General features: G+C 46.3%; 1 protein-coding gene across 1 annotated transcript in view; it reads right to left on the bottom strand.

Moving 5' to 3' along the window:
• Positions 1-9,712: 9,712 nt before the first annotated feature.
• The window catches only part of Ca10 (carbonic anhydrase 10), a 478,661-nt gene continuing 470,843 nt past the window's right edge, over positions 9,713-17,530 (bottom strand). Inside the window, exons 7-9 of the mRNA XM_013347571.2 lie at positions 14,120-14,274; positions 11,937-12,111; positions 9,713-10,354 (exon numbers count right to left, since the gene is read on the bottom strand). Coding sequence (XP_013203025.1) covers positions 10,332-10,354; positions 11,937-12,111; positions 14,120-14,274 — 353 coding nt within the window. The 3' untranslated portion in view covers positions 9,713-10,331. The remainder of the gene's footprint in view (positions 10,355-11,936; positions 12,112-14,119; positions 14,275-17,530) is intronic.

Here is a 17,530-nt window from a genome sequence, read left to right as displayed (position 1 = left end):
ACTGACACCCTCCTTGTGTGCACACTGACACCCTCTTTGTATGTACACTGATACTCTCCTTGTGTGCACATTGCCACCCTCCTTGCTTTGCAAGCCACCACGCCTCTTGCTCTGCACACTGCCATCTGCTCCTGTCCTTAAACCTTTCATCTGAACTGTACCAAGATGGGTGAGTGCTCATCATCCTTAGAGTACCTGCTGTGCCTGTGGGAGCCTCCGTTCTGAGCCTGGCTCTTCTGCTCATCTGTTTTCCCATTCTGCCTTCCACCCATTCCAATCCTGCTACCTGCAGATCTTATTGAAACCTGGTGGTTTCCTTTACTGAAGCTCCCCACCCAGCTTTTCAATCAAGACCTTGTTCTTCATTCTTGAATTCCCTATCGTTCTTAAAGTCTCTGCTTAGGGCCTCACCTAGCACAAGTGGCATTTTGTGGTGAGTTACAAGAAGGTGTTCAGTCCCTGTAGGCTGATGAATTGCAAAACACTGTCCTCAGTCATCCTCTCAGATGGGCACTTTTGCGCGGGGTGCAGGCTGGTACAATCGCAAGCAGCCAGCTTATCCGGCAGTTCCGAAACAATTCTGACTTAAACATCCCTAAGTCACATAGGTGGCAGAAGTTCAGTGCTCATTTGTAGCCTCTCCCAAACGGTCCTTAAACTTCTCAGTGTCAGGAACTGTGGCTTAATCTTCAGTTTCTCCCACAGTACCTAGTCCAGGGTCCAGCGCTGTGTCTCCAGCATCCAGCAAATGAAGTAAAGTGGGGGAAGTGTGGAAGGGACACGCAGAGCACTTGCAGACAGAGCTCGCTGGCATCACAGGCAACCAGAGCCACATTGGTCCTATAGCATTTTGGGGCACATCACCTCTGCTGTTTCTTTAGGCTGCGTACTCTTTGGATTGCCAGTTTCTTTCTTATTCACCTGACCACACTTCAAGCTTTATTGGCTCAAATGAGTTTGTTAGAGTTGATTGGGTGCATTCAGGGTAGCGCATCAAGGCAGCCTTCTCTCCCAGAAGCCTCTGTTGGAATCGGTTTTTCCCTTCTACAAACCCCTATATAGTCTGTCCTCTCTAATCCTCAGACCCTAGCTCTCAAAAGCATTTCTTTTCTTTCTTCTTTTTTTGGTTTTTTCGAGATAGGGTTTCTCTGTAGCTTTGGAGCCTGTCCTGGAACTCCCTTTGTAGACCAGGCTGGCCTCGAACTCACAGAGCTCCGCCTGCCTCTGCCTCCTGAGTGCTGGGATTACAGGCGTGTGCCACCACCGCCCGGCTCAAAAGCATTTCTTTCTTTCTTTTTTTTTTTACTGAGAAAAGGAAAAAAAAAGTATCCGCCTCCTCCCAGCCTCCCATTTCCCTCCCCCTCCTCCCACCCTTCTTCCCCTCCCCCAAACTCCTCTCCCCCTCCCTCTCCAGACCATAGAGCAGTCAGGGTTCCCTGTCCTGTGGAAAGTCCAAGGTCTGCCCCCCTCCGTCCATGTCTAGGAAGGTGAACAACCAAACTAGCTAGTCTCCCACAAAGCCAGAACATGAGGTAGGGTCAAAAACCCGTGCCATTGTCCTTGGCTTCTCATCAGCCCTCATTGTTCGCCGTGTTCAGAGAGTCCAGTTTTATCCCATGCTTTCTCAGTCAGAGTCCAGCTGGCCTTGGTGAGCTCCCAATAGATCAGCCCCATTGTCTCAGTGGGTGGGTGCACCCCTCGTGGTCCTGACTTCCTTGCTCATCTTCTCCCTCCTTCCGCTCCTCATTGGGACCTTGGGAGCTCAGACCAAGAGACTTGACCCTAGAGTGGCTCCCAGGAGCCCATGGTGATGTCCCCAGTTAGTCCCTTGGGCAGCTGGGGATAGGCAATCTGAAATGACCCTATCCTATGGCAATACTGACGAATATCTTGCATACCACCATAGAACCTTTATCTGGTGATGGATGGAGATAGAGACCGAGACCCACACTGGAGCACTGGTCAAAAGCATTTCTTAAGAGAACTCTGGTTTTCATTTCTAACATTTGTACCAGTGAGGTATGCCCTAAAATAGACTATGACTGCATCTGGCCTTTTATTCCTGGTGCTTAAAGGATGGGGTCGCACCTAACACACAGGGTGCCCCCTGGATGACCGTAGGATCAGCGTCTCTAGCTGTGCACAGTTCCCAGCATTGCATCTCCTTACACGGCAGCTGAATCATCCGTCTTCATTCTATTAGCTCTTCCCAACATTGTTTAACACTTTCCCTAAGCTTTTTCTCACCTTGTCTTTGGGTTTGTTTTCACAGCCTGTTAGGATATAAAAATCAATGATTATATCCATTTCACTTGTGAGGCACCTGAAGACCAGGAGACTGGAACATCTTGTCTTGCTGTCTGGTGATGGGGTAAGGCTGCCACTCACTTTGGTGACTGCCTGGACATAGTGACAGCTTGGTTACTCTTTAGTCCTCTTAGCTCTTGCCTAAAATTAACTATTCAGTATCTTCAGACTCCTGATGCGTCTGAACCCTGGGGGGGAAGAGGCTGAGTCTGTGGTTTGGGTTCTGTTTCCTCAGCAGCTCCCAGTACATGGGAGTCAGAGATTGCTTTTTCTCTTCTCTGTTCACTGTTCTGTCACTATAACGGAATGATCGTTCAAGAGTCAGGTGGTGGATACATCCTGGGATCCCATTATCAAACATCATGGTATGGAATAGTGGGTTTCACCCACCCCTGGTCAATGTCAGATTTACCAAGAGAATGTGTATATCTAACAACACCTTTCCGGGTGCTACTTACAACAAGCGTCTCGGCTGATTGAGATGGGTGGCCAACCCTGCAGATGGTCGAGTGGAATCGCCAGTGGCTTTAAAGATTCCACAGATGGCTTGTGTTCAGAGACTTGGACTTAATTGGTGCAGGGCTGTGAACCAATGGCACAGTTCCTATTCATTCTCCTCGCTGACTGTTTGGATTACTGTAGCATCCTTCACGGGGTACCTCACAAACAGTGGAAACTTATCTTCCGTAGTCAGGGGAGGATGGGAAGTTCAAGGCCAAGGCTGATTCAGTTTTGGCAAGACCTACTTTCTGGCATATAGATGGTTCCTTCTTGCTATATCCTCCGTGGTGGAAAGGATGGGAAATTGGTCTTCATCTTTTGAAGTAGGGGCACTAATTCCACTCATGGAGACCCACACCCATGACCTAACCACCTCCTAAAAGTCCCACTCCAGACGCCATCACCTTGAAGATCAGAATTTCAGAATATAATTTAGATTTAGGGTCCAAACATCCAGATATAGCAGGTCTATTCGGATGGACTGTGTAACTACAGTCCTACATGAAAGAATCCTTACATTCTAGCATCAACCAAGAACATATTTACTTGAGGTTTCTCCTGCCTTAGCAGGTATCATGATACCCTACTAAACTATTGTCCCTTGTAATTTCCTGGTTTCCAGTCCTCTAGCTTTGTGGACTTGGGTGTGCATCTTTAGCTCTCTGAGCTTTAGCTTCTTTATCTGTTACATAAAACCTAGAACTGCTTGGCAGACCTTCTAGGTGCATCAAATAAAATTATGTATTTAAATGATATGTAAAAGAAGCCATCACTGCGCTTGATACAAGAGGGAGTTCATAGCTCTCAACGGAAAAGGATCAAATACTGTTATTCTCTCTCTACAGGAAAAATCTGTGTACTACATTTGTGGAATACCTACTGTCTGCAGAAGATCATGATTGATTGATTTTTCTGTGCATGTGAATGAGAGATACACAGAGGATAGAGAGCTCACCACTGCTTTCATGGAACTTCAAATTGCTACAGAAACAGAAAAAAGACATAGAACCACATGTAGTTCTTTATATGTTAGGCATAGTTCTAATATCGGGATGTTAGAGATTCAATTTATATACTACAGTTGATGGAAGAATTCTTCTAAGCACTTCTCAAGAGATCAATAAAGCCTTAAATGACATTTGGGCTGTCTCTTCAAAGTTGTGTGGCATTTTCACCGATGAAGAAGACTGGAAAGAAAATCCCAAGCTGGTGGTGACCTGAGGCCAGGTGGTTGGAGAATGCAGGTATCTGGAACACAACCAAGAATCTGGGATTGTTGGCCTCTTTCACTAGAGGACCCAGACTTGCATTTATTTACCTCTGCTGAGAGCTTATTAAGGAAGACTTTGCTAAAGAATTTGATCCTGTAGCTCAAAAACCACTGGGACCACTGAAGTTGTTAGTCTTGGAAGATGTTAAAAGTTTTGCTTTATTGGCACCAGGTATGGGGTGGGAGTGGGTTGGTAATGTCTAGGTCTTCACCCTTTCAGAAAACTGGGTGATTCCTCATTCAATTTAAACTCTAGATCCAGTAGGCCGAGTGTGTACTGTAACTGGAATCTGTTTTCACTATCAAATCAATGTGGACAATCTCTCAGAATTTTCTGGTTAGTTTTGCACTCACACCCGTAGAAAACACTTTGTTTGGTTTTTTACTAGGCCCTAGCCCCACCTACATTTCCTACAACTTCTCTTTAATGTGAACTCAGGTTCTTATTTCAAGCAGTGTTGGTGTTTTTGTGTTCTAGGTGTCCAGGGACTTGCACTTACCTAGAAACTAGAAGTGGGCAGTTGTTGGATGGCTATTGCCACAGTTAGGGCCTGAGATGATGGGGACAGAACAGGGCTTGACACAGGGCTGCAGGAGTACTGGGAAGTAGCACTGCTGGGAAAGACACAGTGAAGTAAGAGGTGGCAGGTCTGTAACTTGCCTGTGACTTTTATTTAATTATGTGCCGAGCTCGTCTTCCCAGACACCCGACTCACAGCTTGTTTTTGTTTGTTCCAAACAGTGTGAAGAAACATTGCAAGCTGGGTAATTAGGAGTGATGCTCTGTGTTTGGTACGTACACACAAACACACGTGTGCATGCACACAGCACACCCACAAACACACATGGCACGTTAGTAGAAGTGGGGAATAAAAAGAGAAGGAAGAGATCTAAAAGGAGAGGGGCTTTAGTTTTCCACTGCTGCGATAAGCACCACGCCCAAGGCAATTTATAAATGAAAACATTTAATGCGAGGTCCGTGGTTGTAGAGGGTTAGCGGCTGTGACCACCATGGCGGGGAATATGGCAGCAGGCAGGCGTGGCACTAGAGCTGTAGCTTAGGGCTCACATCTTGAGACAACAACCACAAGGCAGAGGGAGAAAGAGGGAAGGAAAGAGAGGAAGAAGGGAGAGAGAATGTTGTGGTATGGGCTTTTGAAACCTCAAAGTTCACCCCCAGTAACACACCTCCTTCACAAGACCTCAGTAACCATGGGGTGAGGAATAAGAGAGGATTACAGAATGCCTATGATATGAAAGCAGGGGGAGGGGCTAATTGGGGAGGACCTATAAGAGGGGGAAGGGAGAACAGTGTGGGAGAAAGATGACTATGAATAATCATAGTGGCCCCGGGGGGTGGTGGTGGTGGCGCACGCCTTTAATCCCAGCACTAGGGAGACAGAGGCAGGCGGATCTCTGTGAGCCTGGTCTACAAGAGCTTCAGAGAAACCCGATCTCAAACAAACAAACAAACAAACAAACAAACAGAAGTAAACATAGTGGCATATGCATGGACGCATTATAATAAAATCCATTGTTTTGTATGCTAACATAACAAAAGGAAGGGAGCTGTAGCACCTTCTATAACATGGATGGAGCTGGAGAGCGTGATGCCTAAGCAATTCTAACGTGTAGCAAATTGAGTCCCTCTCGAGCAAGAGTTAGCCAGAATGAACATCTGATTGGCATCGGCTCTCGCACTTGAGTGGGCTCCCTTGGGCTTGCTGGGCCTCATCCTCAGAGTGTGAACAGCTCTTGGGCGAGCTGAGGAACTGCTGTCTTCACCAGTCCCAGGGGACGCTGGTGGTTGGAGAAGACAGATTTTTGAAAGAGCTGAGGCTGGCTGTCCCACTGATGAGCACGCATCCCTGAGTAGGTCACTCAGTCTTTACGAAGCCAGCTCTGCCTTTGCAATATGGAAACAACATGGGAGATTATGGCTCAGGTCCCTGAGTGGGTGAGATGTGATGGATGGAAACACTTACTTAATACAGGGCCTGGGCCACAGGTAATATGCTTTCTGGATGTGACTTATGAACGTTTGTTTGACTGGAGTCCTGGCAGATCCTCTCTTATGTTCCAGCAGCTAGTTGTTGAAGGTAGGGGAATGAGTTTGGGCTCCCCAAACCCTACTCTTAGGCTTTCTGGAGCAGGGAAACCAGGACGCTGGCATGGATGCAGTACTCCGGGCTTCAGAATGAAGGGCCCACCCCAGGGGTGTTGGTGGTGTTTTATCCACACGGTCTATTAGACTCCAGCCCATGCATGGCTCTCCAGGTCACCATCACACAGGGACATTTAGTGCAGCCAGTTGGGGTTGTCCTGTTGTCACCATGGAAACCAAACTGTTACCTAGAAAGGTGGGAACAAGGCCTCCAATGGCATTAGAAACAGAAAATGTGTCCCCCGGAGACAACTGCAAATTTTTAGTTTTTCTCTTTGTATCATTCAGTTTTCACCTCCTGCTCTTGCATTCATCTTTACCCTCCCCTCCCCCACCTGATGGGTGGGGGGAATGAGAGTCAGCACACCCCCAGATCCCTCCCAGGAGAAAGGGACAGCCATACCAGTCAGGGGCTCTGACACTAAAGCCAGATGTCAGGCAAATTCCACAGAACATAGCACACTATACCCACTCCAGCCTCAGCTCCCGAGATGGCAAATGTGTTTACTTACTTTTACCTCTTGATGTCCTCAGGTCTAGAGGATTTTTGATACTTCAAACACTCCTGTTCTTGAAGAACAGCATGGTGGCTCAGGCCTATAATCCTGAGAGGGCTGTAGCAGGAGAATCGTGAGTCTGAGGTCAGCCTGGGCTACCTAGAGAGGCCCCTATGTCAAACCAAACTGGATCTGCAGAAATGCCAACCTCTTCTTCATTTTTTTTTTTTTTATCATACAAGGTTTTGTGTAGCCCAAACTGGCCTCAAACTCATAAACGTATGATTCTCCTACTTCTACCTCCCCCACTGCTGGTATGACAGGAATGAGTCATGTCACCATGTCCAGCTCACATGGTGCTGGAGATTCAACACAGGGCTTCCTGCATGCTTAGGTAAGCAGCCTGCTACCGGAACTATGTCCACGGTCTAGCTAGTCTCATTGTTCCTGTTTGGTTTGAAGGTGGAATGTCTGCTCTCCTGCCTGATACTTTAGAAACCCCAGTGGATCTGAAGAAGGGCCTTTGTGAATTGGTCTCAGAGATGGAAGATAGAGACCAGTTTGTCCCATTTCAAGCTAAGTCAGTTAAGGAGAAATTCTGCCATGGCTCAGGGACATCGGGGACAGCTGATCACTTGGGTTTTCTAAATCTGCCCCTACCTTTGACTAAAGGGGGGGGGGAGAGAGAGAGAGAGAGAGAGAGAGAGAGAGAGAGAGAGAGAGAGAGAGAGCGCTGGGGTGGGGAATGTCATTGTGGGAAGGTCATTGCAGGTTGTTTGGTCCTTGCCCCCGCCCCAGGGAGATGAACTGACCTCCCCAAAGTCACAGAGAAGATTGGCAACAGAAAAGGGCCTGGGAGCTCAGGTCCTCCAGTCTGCTTTCTCCTCAACACCTCTTCATCCTGTCTGCAGAACGCCTGTTCCTCTTGATGCTACTCTGGTGTCCCCAGGTGGTCAGTACTAACCACCTCCTGTGAAGGGAGGGCATGGTACGGTTTTGATAAACTTCTGGTGAGGAGGCCGTGCAGACGCTCCCTGGGCTTCACTCCCAGGGCAGTCAAGAGCAGTTAGTGCGCTGTCAGAAGCGGCTATTCACAAGCTGTCTCTGCAGACACAGAGTCACTGATGGAAACTGCAGCCATGTGGATGGGTGGGAATGGTGCAGTCCCCGAGCCCAGTTACCTCAGCTTGGGTTAGCTTTAGCCCCCTCCGAAAGCCATTCTTTGCCCACCTTTTTGTTTTTGAATCTATTAACTTCATACCTCCCTAGCTTCCGCCAGCTCCAAAGCTAAGAATGTCATCCGCTAATAGCTGTGGCTCATAGGAGAGATTCCCTCTTCTTGCTGTAGCCACCATTCAGATACAGTCGCTAATGCCTTTTCCATTTGCCTTGAGTTACACCTGTCTGCTCTGTTATGATGAAATTACCCCCATGTGGTGAGCTGGATCTGTTACTCAAATCTGACTCCAGAAAAAACTCTTATTCTCCTTGGGGCAATAGTTCTTCTCTCTCTCTCTCTCTCTCTCTCTCTCTCTCTCTCTCTCTCTCTCTCTCTCTCTCTTTGCCCTTACAGAACTACAGAACTCACAGAATAAGTATTAGTATCTTCAGTGTACAGTACCTACACAGGGCCATGCAGTAGTCAGATAGCAGAGTGAAGTCAATTGACTTGCTTAATTTTCAGTGTCTTCTCCCTCACTGGTTACCATCACGGATTAAGGGAGTCTGTGACCACAGAGCAGCATGCAGTCAGCCACACAACGTAAAGACGCTTCCTGCTGACCTGAAGCCTTTTGCGCATAATTGGTTTTCTGTAAAGAGGCAACCGCTTAGAAGCAGAGCTAGATACCCACACGGTTCAGGTTGTCCTATAACTACTCTGATGCAAAATGTGGAGAGAAAAATCCAGCTTGGCACTGTGTTTTAATTATGAGATTGTTTGAATTTTTCTTTACCAACATACTTTGCACCTAGGTGGGGTTTCCAGTACACCTACCTTGTCGGAGCTCTTTGTACAAACCTACCCTGCCAGTGCTTCCTCTCTTGTTGGACATTGTGACGGGAAGGAGAGAAGAAAGTTATTTTTAATTTGGCAACCAAGCGAACATCCGAGCCGTCCCTTCCAACAGCTAAGCCTATATGTTTTCTCAACAGGGTATGAATTACCTGGGTCTGGGACTGGCCAGACAGCCTGTTCCAGCAGCTCTGACTGTCCTGCTGGCTGGATGCAATTGCTCCGTGCACCCAGCAGGACTCAGGGAACTTCAGCAGGGAGCATCCTCCTTCTCAATAAACTCAGACTTGAGCACTGGGCAACTTGTTAAACACATTTATTGATTTTTTTTGACAGTAACCAAACACAGTGAGTGACCATTATAAACAAGAAAAGAAAGGCATTCGTTTGTACTTTGTGAGATCTGGCTGCACCTGGAGAGAAAAGATACCCCAATTTCCCAGGAATTTACAAGGCAAAGTGCATTCCTTCGGGAGCATCACAGGGGCTGGGGGGCAGGGAATGGCAGTTTCTTGAAACGCAAGGAATCTGTTGCCTACTATATCAGGCCGAAGCTCACCTGGGATGAATGACCAGCCATGGAGTGGAATTAAAGGCATACCTGCTTAGCAAGTGCATTCTTGGTTGCCACAAACTCAGGAAAACTGGCTGCAAATGAACAAAACATGGAGATGAAGGAACATGGGAGACCCAAGAAGGTAGCTGCATGGGGCTGGGGCTGAGCCTGGCAGGATGGAGAACAGACCAAAGCCAGAAAAAATGAAATCAACGCATTGAACACATTTATTGGGCTGTTAACAATAACCAAACACAATGTATGACCTTCAGAAAACAAGAAACAGCGAATGGATCAATTCTGATCTCGGGCAAATCCTAGTACAGTTATGTGACAAAGGGGGGAAAATCGTTCCATTCTTATAGTCTGAGGTGATATATATACACAAAGTAGAGCTCTTTGATGTCTGTCCTTTTTTATTATTATTTTCTTTTTAAATCATTGAGTAAACAGAAGAATCGTAATCTAGAAATAAGTGTCCTTGGTCAGCTTTGTCCTGGTTCACATGTCACCAGCATCCACAGAGTATCCTAGGACACCATCGGGGATGATGAGCTACAGCGTCCACTTGATGCTTTTAGAGCGATGTTTTCTCCCCTCTCTCTTTTGGAAGAATTTTTGTATGTACAAAGGCTGAGAAATCTCATCGGATAGAGTTATTAGTTTAGGGAAACAGTATCAAAATTGTAATCAGGTTAACTGGTTGTTTTCTTCTAAGACCTTTGATGATCAAATCTTTGTTTCTGAGACTTGACTTCCCATCATGGAGGTGGTATAGATGTGTGTGTACTTGTGTTTACTCTTGTGTATGTGTGCATGTGTGTGTATGTGTGCATGTGTGTGTGTACAGATGTGCTCTCCTCTGACACATTTTTGCAAACAGTTTTCATGAATAAGGGGCCAATCCAAAGAGTAAAAGGCTTAGGGGAGGGAAGAAGAGGAAGAAAGAGGGGGCATTCTGGGTTACGTCAATTCACAGTTGTAGAGTTTCACTGAGGTGGGATTCTTGTTGGCTTCGTTCCCTACTTGAGGAGCCATTCGTTTACTGGAAAGAGAGAAAGAAACAAAACCGAACACACACATACACCACATAACACAAAACAAGGCACAACTGTGTTAGTGTGCATACAGTACAGGGGGCCTAGTCTAAAGGGAGGGGCCATCTCCTAAGAGCCTGCTTGTTAACTATTCCCTGCCCCAGGACTTTCTAGACTTGTGCCTTCCAGAATGCTGGCCAAGAGCTTCAGGTGGCACCTGTGAGGCCAAGTGACTGCAAAGAATAAAAGTATTTGCGTCATCAAGCTAGTCCCACTTCAAGCGTGCAATGGCTGAAGCAGGTAGAGACTCCTTTTGTCACATAGGCTTTAGCTGCCAGCCTCATCTAACCACTCCCCCTCTGCTTACATATCGACTCTAGCTGGTGTTCTGCTCCACCATTTGCGTGGTCCCCACTACTCACTAGAGTGGGATTGAGAGTACCTGACCTGCATCGCCTGATGTACTTATTGCTGCTTCTTTATGCCCAAAGTGCCAAGCCCTGGTTCAGATCCCAACCTCTCCGTGCTTAGGAGATGTCCTATCTATCTTCATGAGCACTGTACCACCACTATTGCCCAAGTGCTCGATACATAGCAGCTGCCCAGTAAATCAGTGAGGCATACAGAGAAGGGTCAATGGCAGAGCTGGGTGTCTGCCTGCTAGCTGTGACTGACAGGGAGCAAGGACTCCTGTGTACAGGCATCCTGTGAGTGTCTAAGAGAGATAAAAGGATAAAAGGGACCCAGAGGGAAGAGGACCAGTGCAGCTGGGGTTGAGGGGCAGCAGTGGTATCTGCCTTCTAGAGTTTTCTGGACATGACTATAGCCCTTGTATTTGGGGACCATACCATTGTTATAAAGGATTTCCCATGCAGGCACAAGCTATGGTGACTGTTAAGACTTCCAGGAAGAGATTAGGAACAGTGGAAAAACTCCAGATTGGAGTTGCATGGCTTGTTAGTTCAGGACATCTATGAAACTCTGTCCTGTGTGACCTCCCTTTCCACACTGAGAGTTCACCATGATGAACCATGAGTTCACACTGATGATGTTCAGTGTGTAGAAGAAAAGACAGAAGCCTGAGTGTGGACCAGCCAGTCACTGGAGACAGATGCCATCTTAAGTGCCCCCTTTAGTGGGAATAATAACTGCTTGTAGGGACATGGCACTGGACAAAGATATGACTACTCCCTCATTGGACCCTAGCACATAGTGTCATCTAGAGCACCCCATCCTTTTTAAGGGGACACATAGCTAAAACCTCCAACCCTTCTTACTACTCTGTTCTAACATAGCCTTGGGGAAATCAGGTTTTCTGAGCTCTCTGACCAAACTGTCAATAGAGAGGACTATTTTGCCTGAACCGAAGGAGAAGCAAAGGTCTGATGCATGTGACATTAAATATCTATACACATCAACATACATCACATAAATCAAGCCTTTATCTCCATCATCTATGTAAGACAGACAGAAACCTTGAAAACGGCTGTGGCAGTGACTTTTCTCTCGGAGTTCCTACGGTGAGAGATAGGCCTAGGCTAAAAGACGGACCTCTGGCCTGGGCGCTGTTCCAGCGACCACTATACTCACCTCTGTATTGCAGCTTCTGGGCCCTGTTGTTAGGACAGTCCTTCCCCTGTAAACTGAAGTTGATGTTGGTGCGGATACAGCGGTTGTTGAGGGGCTGCACGGGCCTGAAGTTGTCGCTCATGCTCAGAAAGATCTGCGATGGCTGATTCTGGCTGAGGAGGCGCAGGGAATGCATCTAAGGAAAGACACAGTTGTGAGATCCAGTCACTCCGTGGATATGCTAGGGAGGAAAAGCCATGCAGGCTGCTGTCTGGCCACACAGCATCAGCTATCTATCTGGGAAAGGTCATGAGTCTTCAGAGCCCCTTTTCCCAGCTGAACTGAGGTGAAGGGCCACTGATGCCTTCAGACATGAAGTACGCTTTTATCTAACTCACTAGCTCATGGGCTTTAAACAAGCCATTGATTCTCATGCTCAAATGTACCCAGGCAGTAGCACCTGCTTTCTCTGACGCCTTGACCATACATGGTTACTACCCGGACTATAGTGGTTGGTCCACAGCTGTAAGCTGGAGCAATGCAATTTTTTTCTTGGAAATACCTAGACAGTTTTACCGTAAGATTGTGAAGCAAAAAAGGGGAAAGCAAAAGTACCAGAAGAAGGATGAGAAGGGAGGAGAAGGAGGATGAGACAGAACAGGAAGAGGAGGGGAAGAAGAGGGATGGGAGAGGAAGGAGAGGAGAAGGAGGAAGGGGTGGAGAAAAAAAGATAAAGGGGGAAGAGTGGAGGGAACTTCTGGCATTCTGACTCTAGTGAGCTCCCCTCCTTTATTAGTTTCTGGTCTTGAACTCTCTGAGATCCTCCGGTATCTCTTGAACATGCCCCTTTCCTAAGTGAGTGACCCAGAGGGAGTTGTTATTTGTCATGCGACAAGTCCTAGCAGGACCAGGGACTGGAAGCTTCCTGTTGTCTGATCGTGAACATAGATATTGCCAAGGAGATGGGGCTCTGCTGCCCTTGCTCATCTTCCCTCAGGCTTCCTACATATGGACTATCCGCTGCTGGAGCGGGAACAGATGCATGCAATCTACCCTCATCACGGGGAAGCGGCGGAGGGTGGCAAGCCTGGAGTGAGCAATGAGCCACTAAGCAAAGCTGGCCCAGGCTGGTCCCTGCGCAGGGCAGAGAGATAGACTCTGTGAGACGATATTTAAAAATTTCCATATTCAAAGCTCGTTTGTGAGATGCTGTGCACCATGATACCTCTGCTTGGAGACTGACACACGCATTATATTTAAAAGATCAGAGAAGTCCCTTCGTATTGAAATCCATGTTTTTCTTTTTACCATTGCTAGTGCTGGAGAATGAACCGAGGGCCTTGTCCTTGTAGGGCAAACACTCTGCCACTAAGGGTCGCTTTAACTTATTTAGGTTTGAAAAATTAGCTTAAAAATCAAGTTTTTGAGATAGGTCCCCACTCAGTAGCTGGGGCGGGCCTAGAACTTGTGGTGATCCTCCTGTCTCAGCTTCTCAAGTGCCGGGGTTGCAGGAGTAAGCCATTGCATTTGTACCCATTTGCACCACTATCTGAACACTGAACACTATCTGTAGAGTGTGATTATGGAACCGATTCTCCAGCCTTACTTCCCTCAGGCAAGTGGAGTGTCTTCACAGTTCAGATTAGTCCATTTTAGATGCTGACTCTCTAAACACAGGCATTGTGGATTTAATTGTGTCTCCCCAAACTCATAAATTGAAGGTATTGACAATCTGTAGTACTCAGGATGTGACCTTACCTGGAAGTAGGGCTACTTCTGATGCAATCAGCTCCATTAATATGAAGTAACTGAGGTTAGCTCTTTAATTCAGAATGGCTAAGGTTTTTTTAAAGGGGGGGTTGGGACAGAGAGGCAATCACACAGAGAACACCAAGTAACCATGAAGGCAGAGAGTGAGGTAGCACACCTGGAATCAGGGAAGACCCACGATTTTTGGAAAACCACAGAAGCTAGGGACCAGGCATGGAGCAGATTCTCACATTCCTCAGAAGTACCCAAGCCTTCCCATTCCTTCGTCTGGGTCTCTGCCCCCCAGAACTGTGAGGCAAACAGGCTTCTGTTGGTTGTGCTTTGGGGCTTTATGGCTGCACAAATCCTACTTATACCAACACTGCCACCTCAGACCCTACTCAGTCAGTCCTCGCACTCTCTCCCCTTAGCTAAAGAAGCAAAGTCAAGCTCACCTGCATTCTGGTTATATACACAGGCTTGTTCATTATTATCCAGCTCGCTGTCTCATAGCAGGGCGGGATAGTCATCGACCCATCGTAAGTGATGAAACTAGAGGTCTCCGGATACAGTTCCTCTATATTAAGTCCCTGTAGTAAATATGCATCATCTGGAAAGGAAGGCAATAGAAACAAAAGTTAGTATCTTGATGAAGTATTGCCGATACATCTTTATGTCTATGATATTAAAATGTGCACAGGTTTTCAGAAGACTGTATCTCTCAGTATCTTCAGCAACAAACAATCCCCTTGCTATTCTCCTCACCTAGCTGGTGTCTTATTTTTTTTTTTAACTACAGAATTTTGTTTATGGTTTACAAACAGTCCAGGTGGCTGACGGCTCCCCTCCAGGTCACTGTTGTTTATTCTTTGTCTTAGAATAGACCCTGATGGCTGCATTGTGGCTTGGAGATCACAGCGACAGAATGAAAAACAAGCCTGGTGAAAGATGGTGACTCTAAAATTGTTCCATTCCAGAAGTAGTACATGTCACCCACATCTGCTCACATCAAAGAAGTCACGTGACTACAGCTATGTCAGGGATTTAGGGAAGAAAGAAAGGTAGGACTCTGAATACTGGTGAGTTGAAATAACATAGCTGGTTACCGTAGGACTGTCTGCAGATCCACGGGTTCCCCAACATCTGACTGCACTGTATGATGGTTTGAACCTGAGACGTCCCCGCACAGGCTCCCATTTTAGAAGGCAACTCTGGGCACCATTACATTAGCAGTACACCCAGGCGCATGTCTGAATGCTCAGCCTGCAGCTTGCCATGCTATTTCGAAGGCTGTGGAGCCTTTAATGTTTGAGGCCTGGCTGGCTAACCGAAGTGGGTCATTAAGGGTGGGCCTTTGATGTCAAACCAGCCCCTAGTTCCAGGCAGCTCTGCCCGTGTCTGCTGCTGTAAGCTCCACCTCACGCTCCTGCCATCATGGATGGAGCTGCCCTCTCTGCCATCCGTGCCTTCTCCGTGATGATAGACTAACCTTCTGAAGCCACGAGCCAAAATCAGCAACAAATACACACAGGAATTGCAGCCACAACAAAAGGAGCAAGTCAAGGCTTCGGGGCCTGTTGAAATGTTGTCCAGCTGCCATTCTTATTTATAAATACTGCTTGATTAAAAGTACATTAAGAAAATACCTCTAGGAGGAAATTAACCAGACCAAATCCTACCACGGGGTTCAAAGCTCAAGTCCAGCAACTGACCTGTTTTGTGCACTCCCCACCCTTCTGTAGACCATGCGGACGCTCTGATCTCTTACGTATCACATTTTTGTTAGTAAATAGTTTTTACATTTTAAAACCAACATGCATACATATTAAGACTATGAGGATAAAAGAGAAAAAAATATAATTCTAATCATTTCACGCAATTACTATTAGCATTTTGGTGTTTTTTTCTGATACTTTTATTTAGTGTATTGGTTGACATTTTAGAAAATGATAATATATTAGGATCTAAAATTTTTGATATATGCTACCTTTCCTTTCTCCCGATAATAACTTCTCTTTCTTTGTTGAATACTATTGCTTTCTTCTCTCAGCTTCCAAATGTTGCAGTTCATCTTATTTTTCTGGCTTCGCTGTCTTAGGTTCTGTAGCTCCTCTGGCTTCCTAACCTTTTATTTGCTTCTGTCTCTCAATGTTGTGTTCCCTGACCACCTGTCCAAGCCTCCTGTCTTTCTCAGCCCCTGATCCCATCTTACTGTGGCTTCTATGGCCCCAGGAACTGTAGATCTGTCTCCAGAGGTGGTAAATGTCCTAGTGTGCTGTAAGCACCCACTATGTGGTCGGTCTAGGAGCCCGGAGAGTACTCAGTAGGGCACCAAAGCCTGGCTGGCAGAGAGATGAGACTGCCACACTCCCAGAGTCTCTCTGGATGAATCCAAGACCCAGTGGGAAAGGACTAATTCTATAGTGGTTGATGTCATCATATAAGTGCAGTACTGTGTAAGGGAAATTGTATACACATAGCTGGAATCTCATACTCAGACAGATGCATCAAGTGTAACTGGAGGTTTCTTTCCCACCCACCAGTTCCTGAATAAACACTCTGAGGCTTAATATTAATTATAAAAGTGAGCTGATGGCTCAGACTTATTACTATCTAGCTCTTACAACTAAATTAACCCATTTCTATCAATCTATGTATTGCCATATGGCCATGGTGTTAGCTCATATCTTGCTTCTCCGGTGGCTGCTGGTATCTTTCTTGATCCTGCCCTGTTTCCCCATATACTTCTGCTTGGGTTTCCCACTTAGTTATAGTCTGTCCCGCCATAGGCCAAAGCAGTTTATTTATTAACCAATGATAATAAAACATATTCACAGCATATAGAGGGGCGTTCCACATCAGTCAGGGATATAGTAAAACATCCACACTGATAGGAAGAATAAAGACCAGAGAGACAAAGTTCACAGCCGTAGAAGAAGCTGGTGCTTGCAGAGTAGGAACTGAAACCCAGTTTTCCTGACCTGCAAGCCACAGCCATTCATTAATTCACCAGATAGTCACTAAACCACCTATTTGAGCCGGGCCCACTGTTAGGCCCCTATTTTACGGCAATGGACAGGGGAGATACAGTGCCTGCCTCATTCCAGTTGAAGACCAAGACAATATTCACATGGCAATATTCATATGGAGGTGACAGAGCCAGGGTGATGACTGCACTGTCTACTGCTGTAGGCATTCATGCTGTCGATCTATTTTTATAGGTAAAGACAGTCCTCCATTTTCCTTTTAGGAGTTGTTCAAACTTTCTCTGAACATAGATGTTGCCAGGGAGTTTTAGTTTTAGTGTTCTTTGACTGTGATATGTGAGAAGATCAATCAAGCTAGTAGTTTGAAATAATCTAAACAAATCTACCATTTACCTGCTCCATCTAAAACCTTCCCACTCTACTGTGATACAAGAATCCCTCCAGGGCTCCATCAATGCTTGAAGAGAGATCAGGCAACCTGGGCTTGGAGAGAAACTTCACTGACCCTAAGATGAAGTATTTCTCTTTCCCTCTCTTCCTCTTTATCTCTTTTCTTTCCACTCTTCCTTCTTCCTTCCCCTTCTCTCTCCCTTCTTAAAAATATTTTAGTTTCACTTATGTGTCTGTGTTTACATACATATGTGTGCAGATGTGCATGTAGGCCAGAAGAGGGCGTCAGGTTCCCTGAATCTAGAATTATCAGCAGCTGTGAGCCACCTGATGAGATTTCTGGGACTGAACTTGAACCTGGGTCCTCAACAAGAGCAGCAAATACTCTTAACTGTTTCTAGTCTTCTTCTTCTTCTTCTTCTTCTTCTTCTTCTTCTTCTTCTTCTTCTTCTTCTTCTTCTTCTTCTTCTTCTTCTTCTTCTTCTTCTT

This window comes from Microtus ochrogaster, chromosome 7, assembly GCF_000317375.1.
Source record: "Microtus ochrogaster isolate Prairie Vole_2 chromosome 7, MicOch1.0, whole genome shotgun sequence".
Taxonomy (NCBI): Eukaryota; Metazoa; Chordata; class Mammalia; order Rodentia; family Cricetidae; genus Microtus; species Microtus ochrogaster.
Note: the sequence above shows the minus strand (reverse complement) of the source record. Positions and strands in the feature narration are given on the sequence as shown.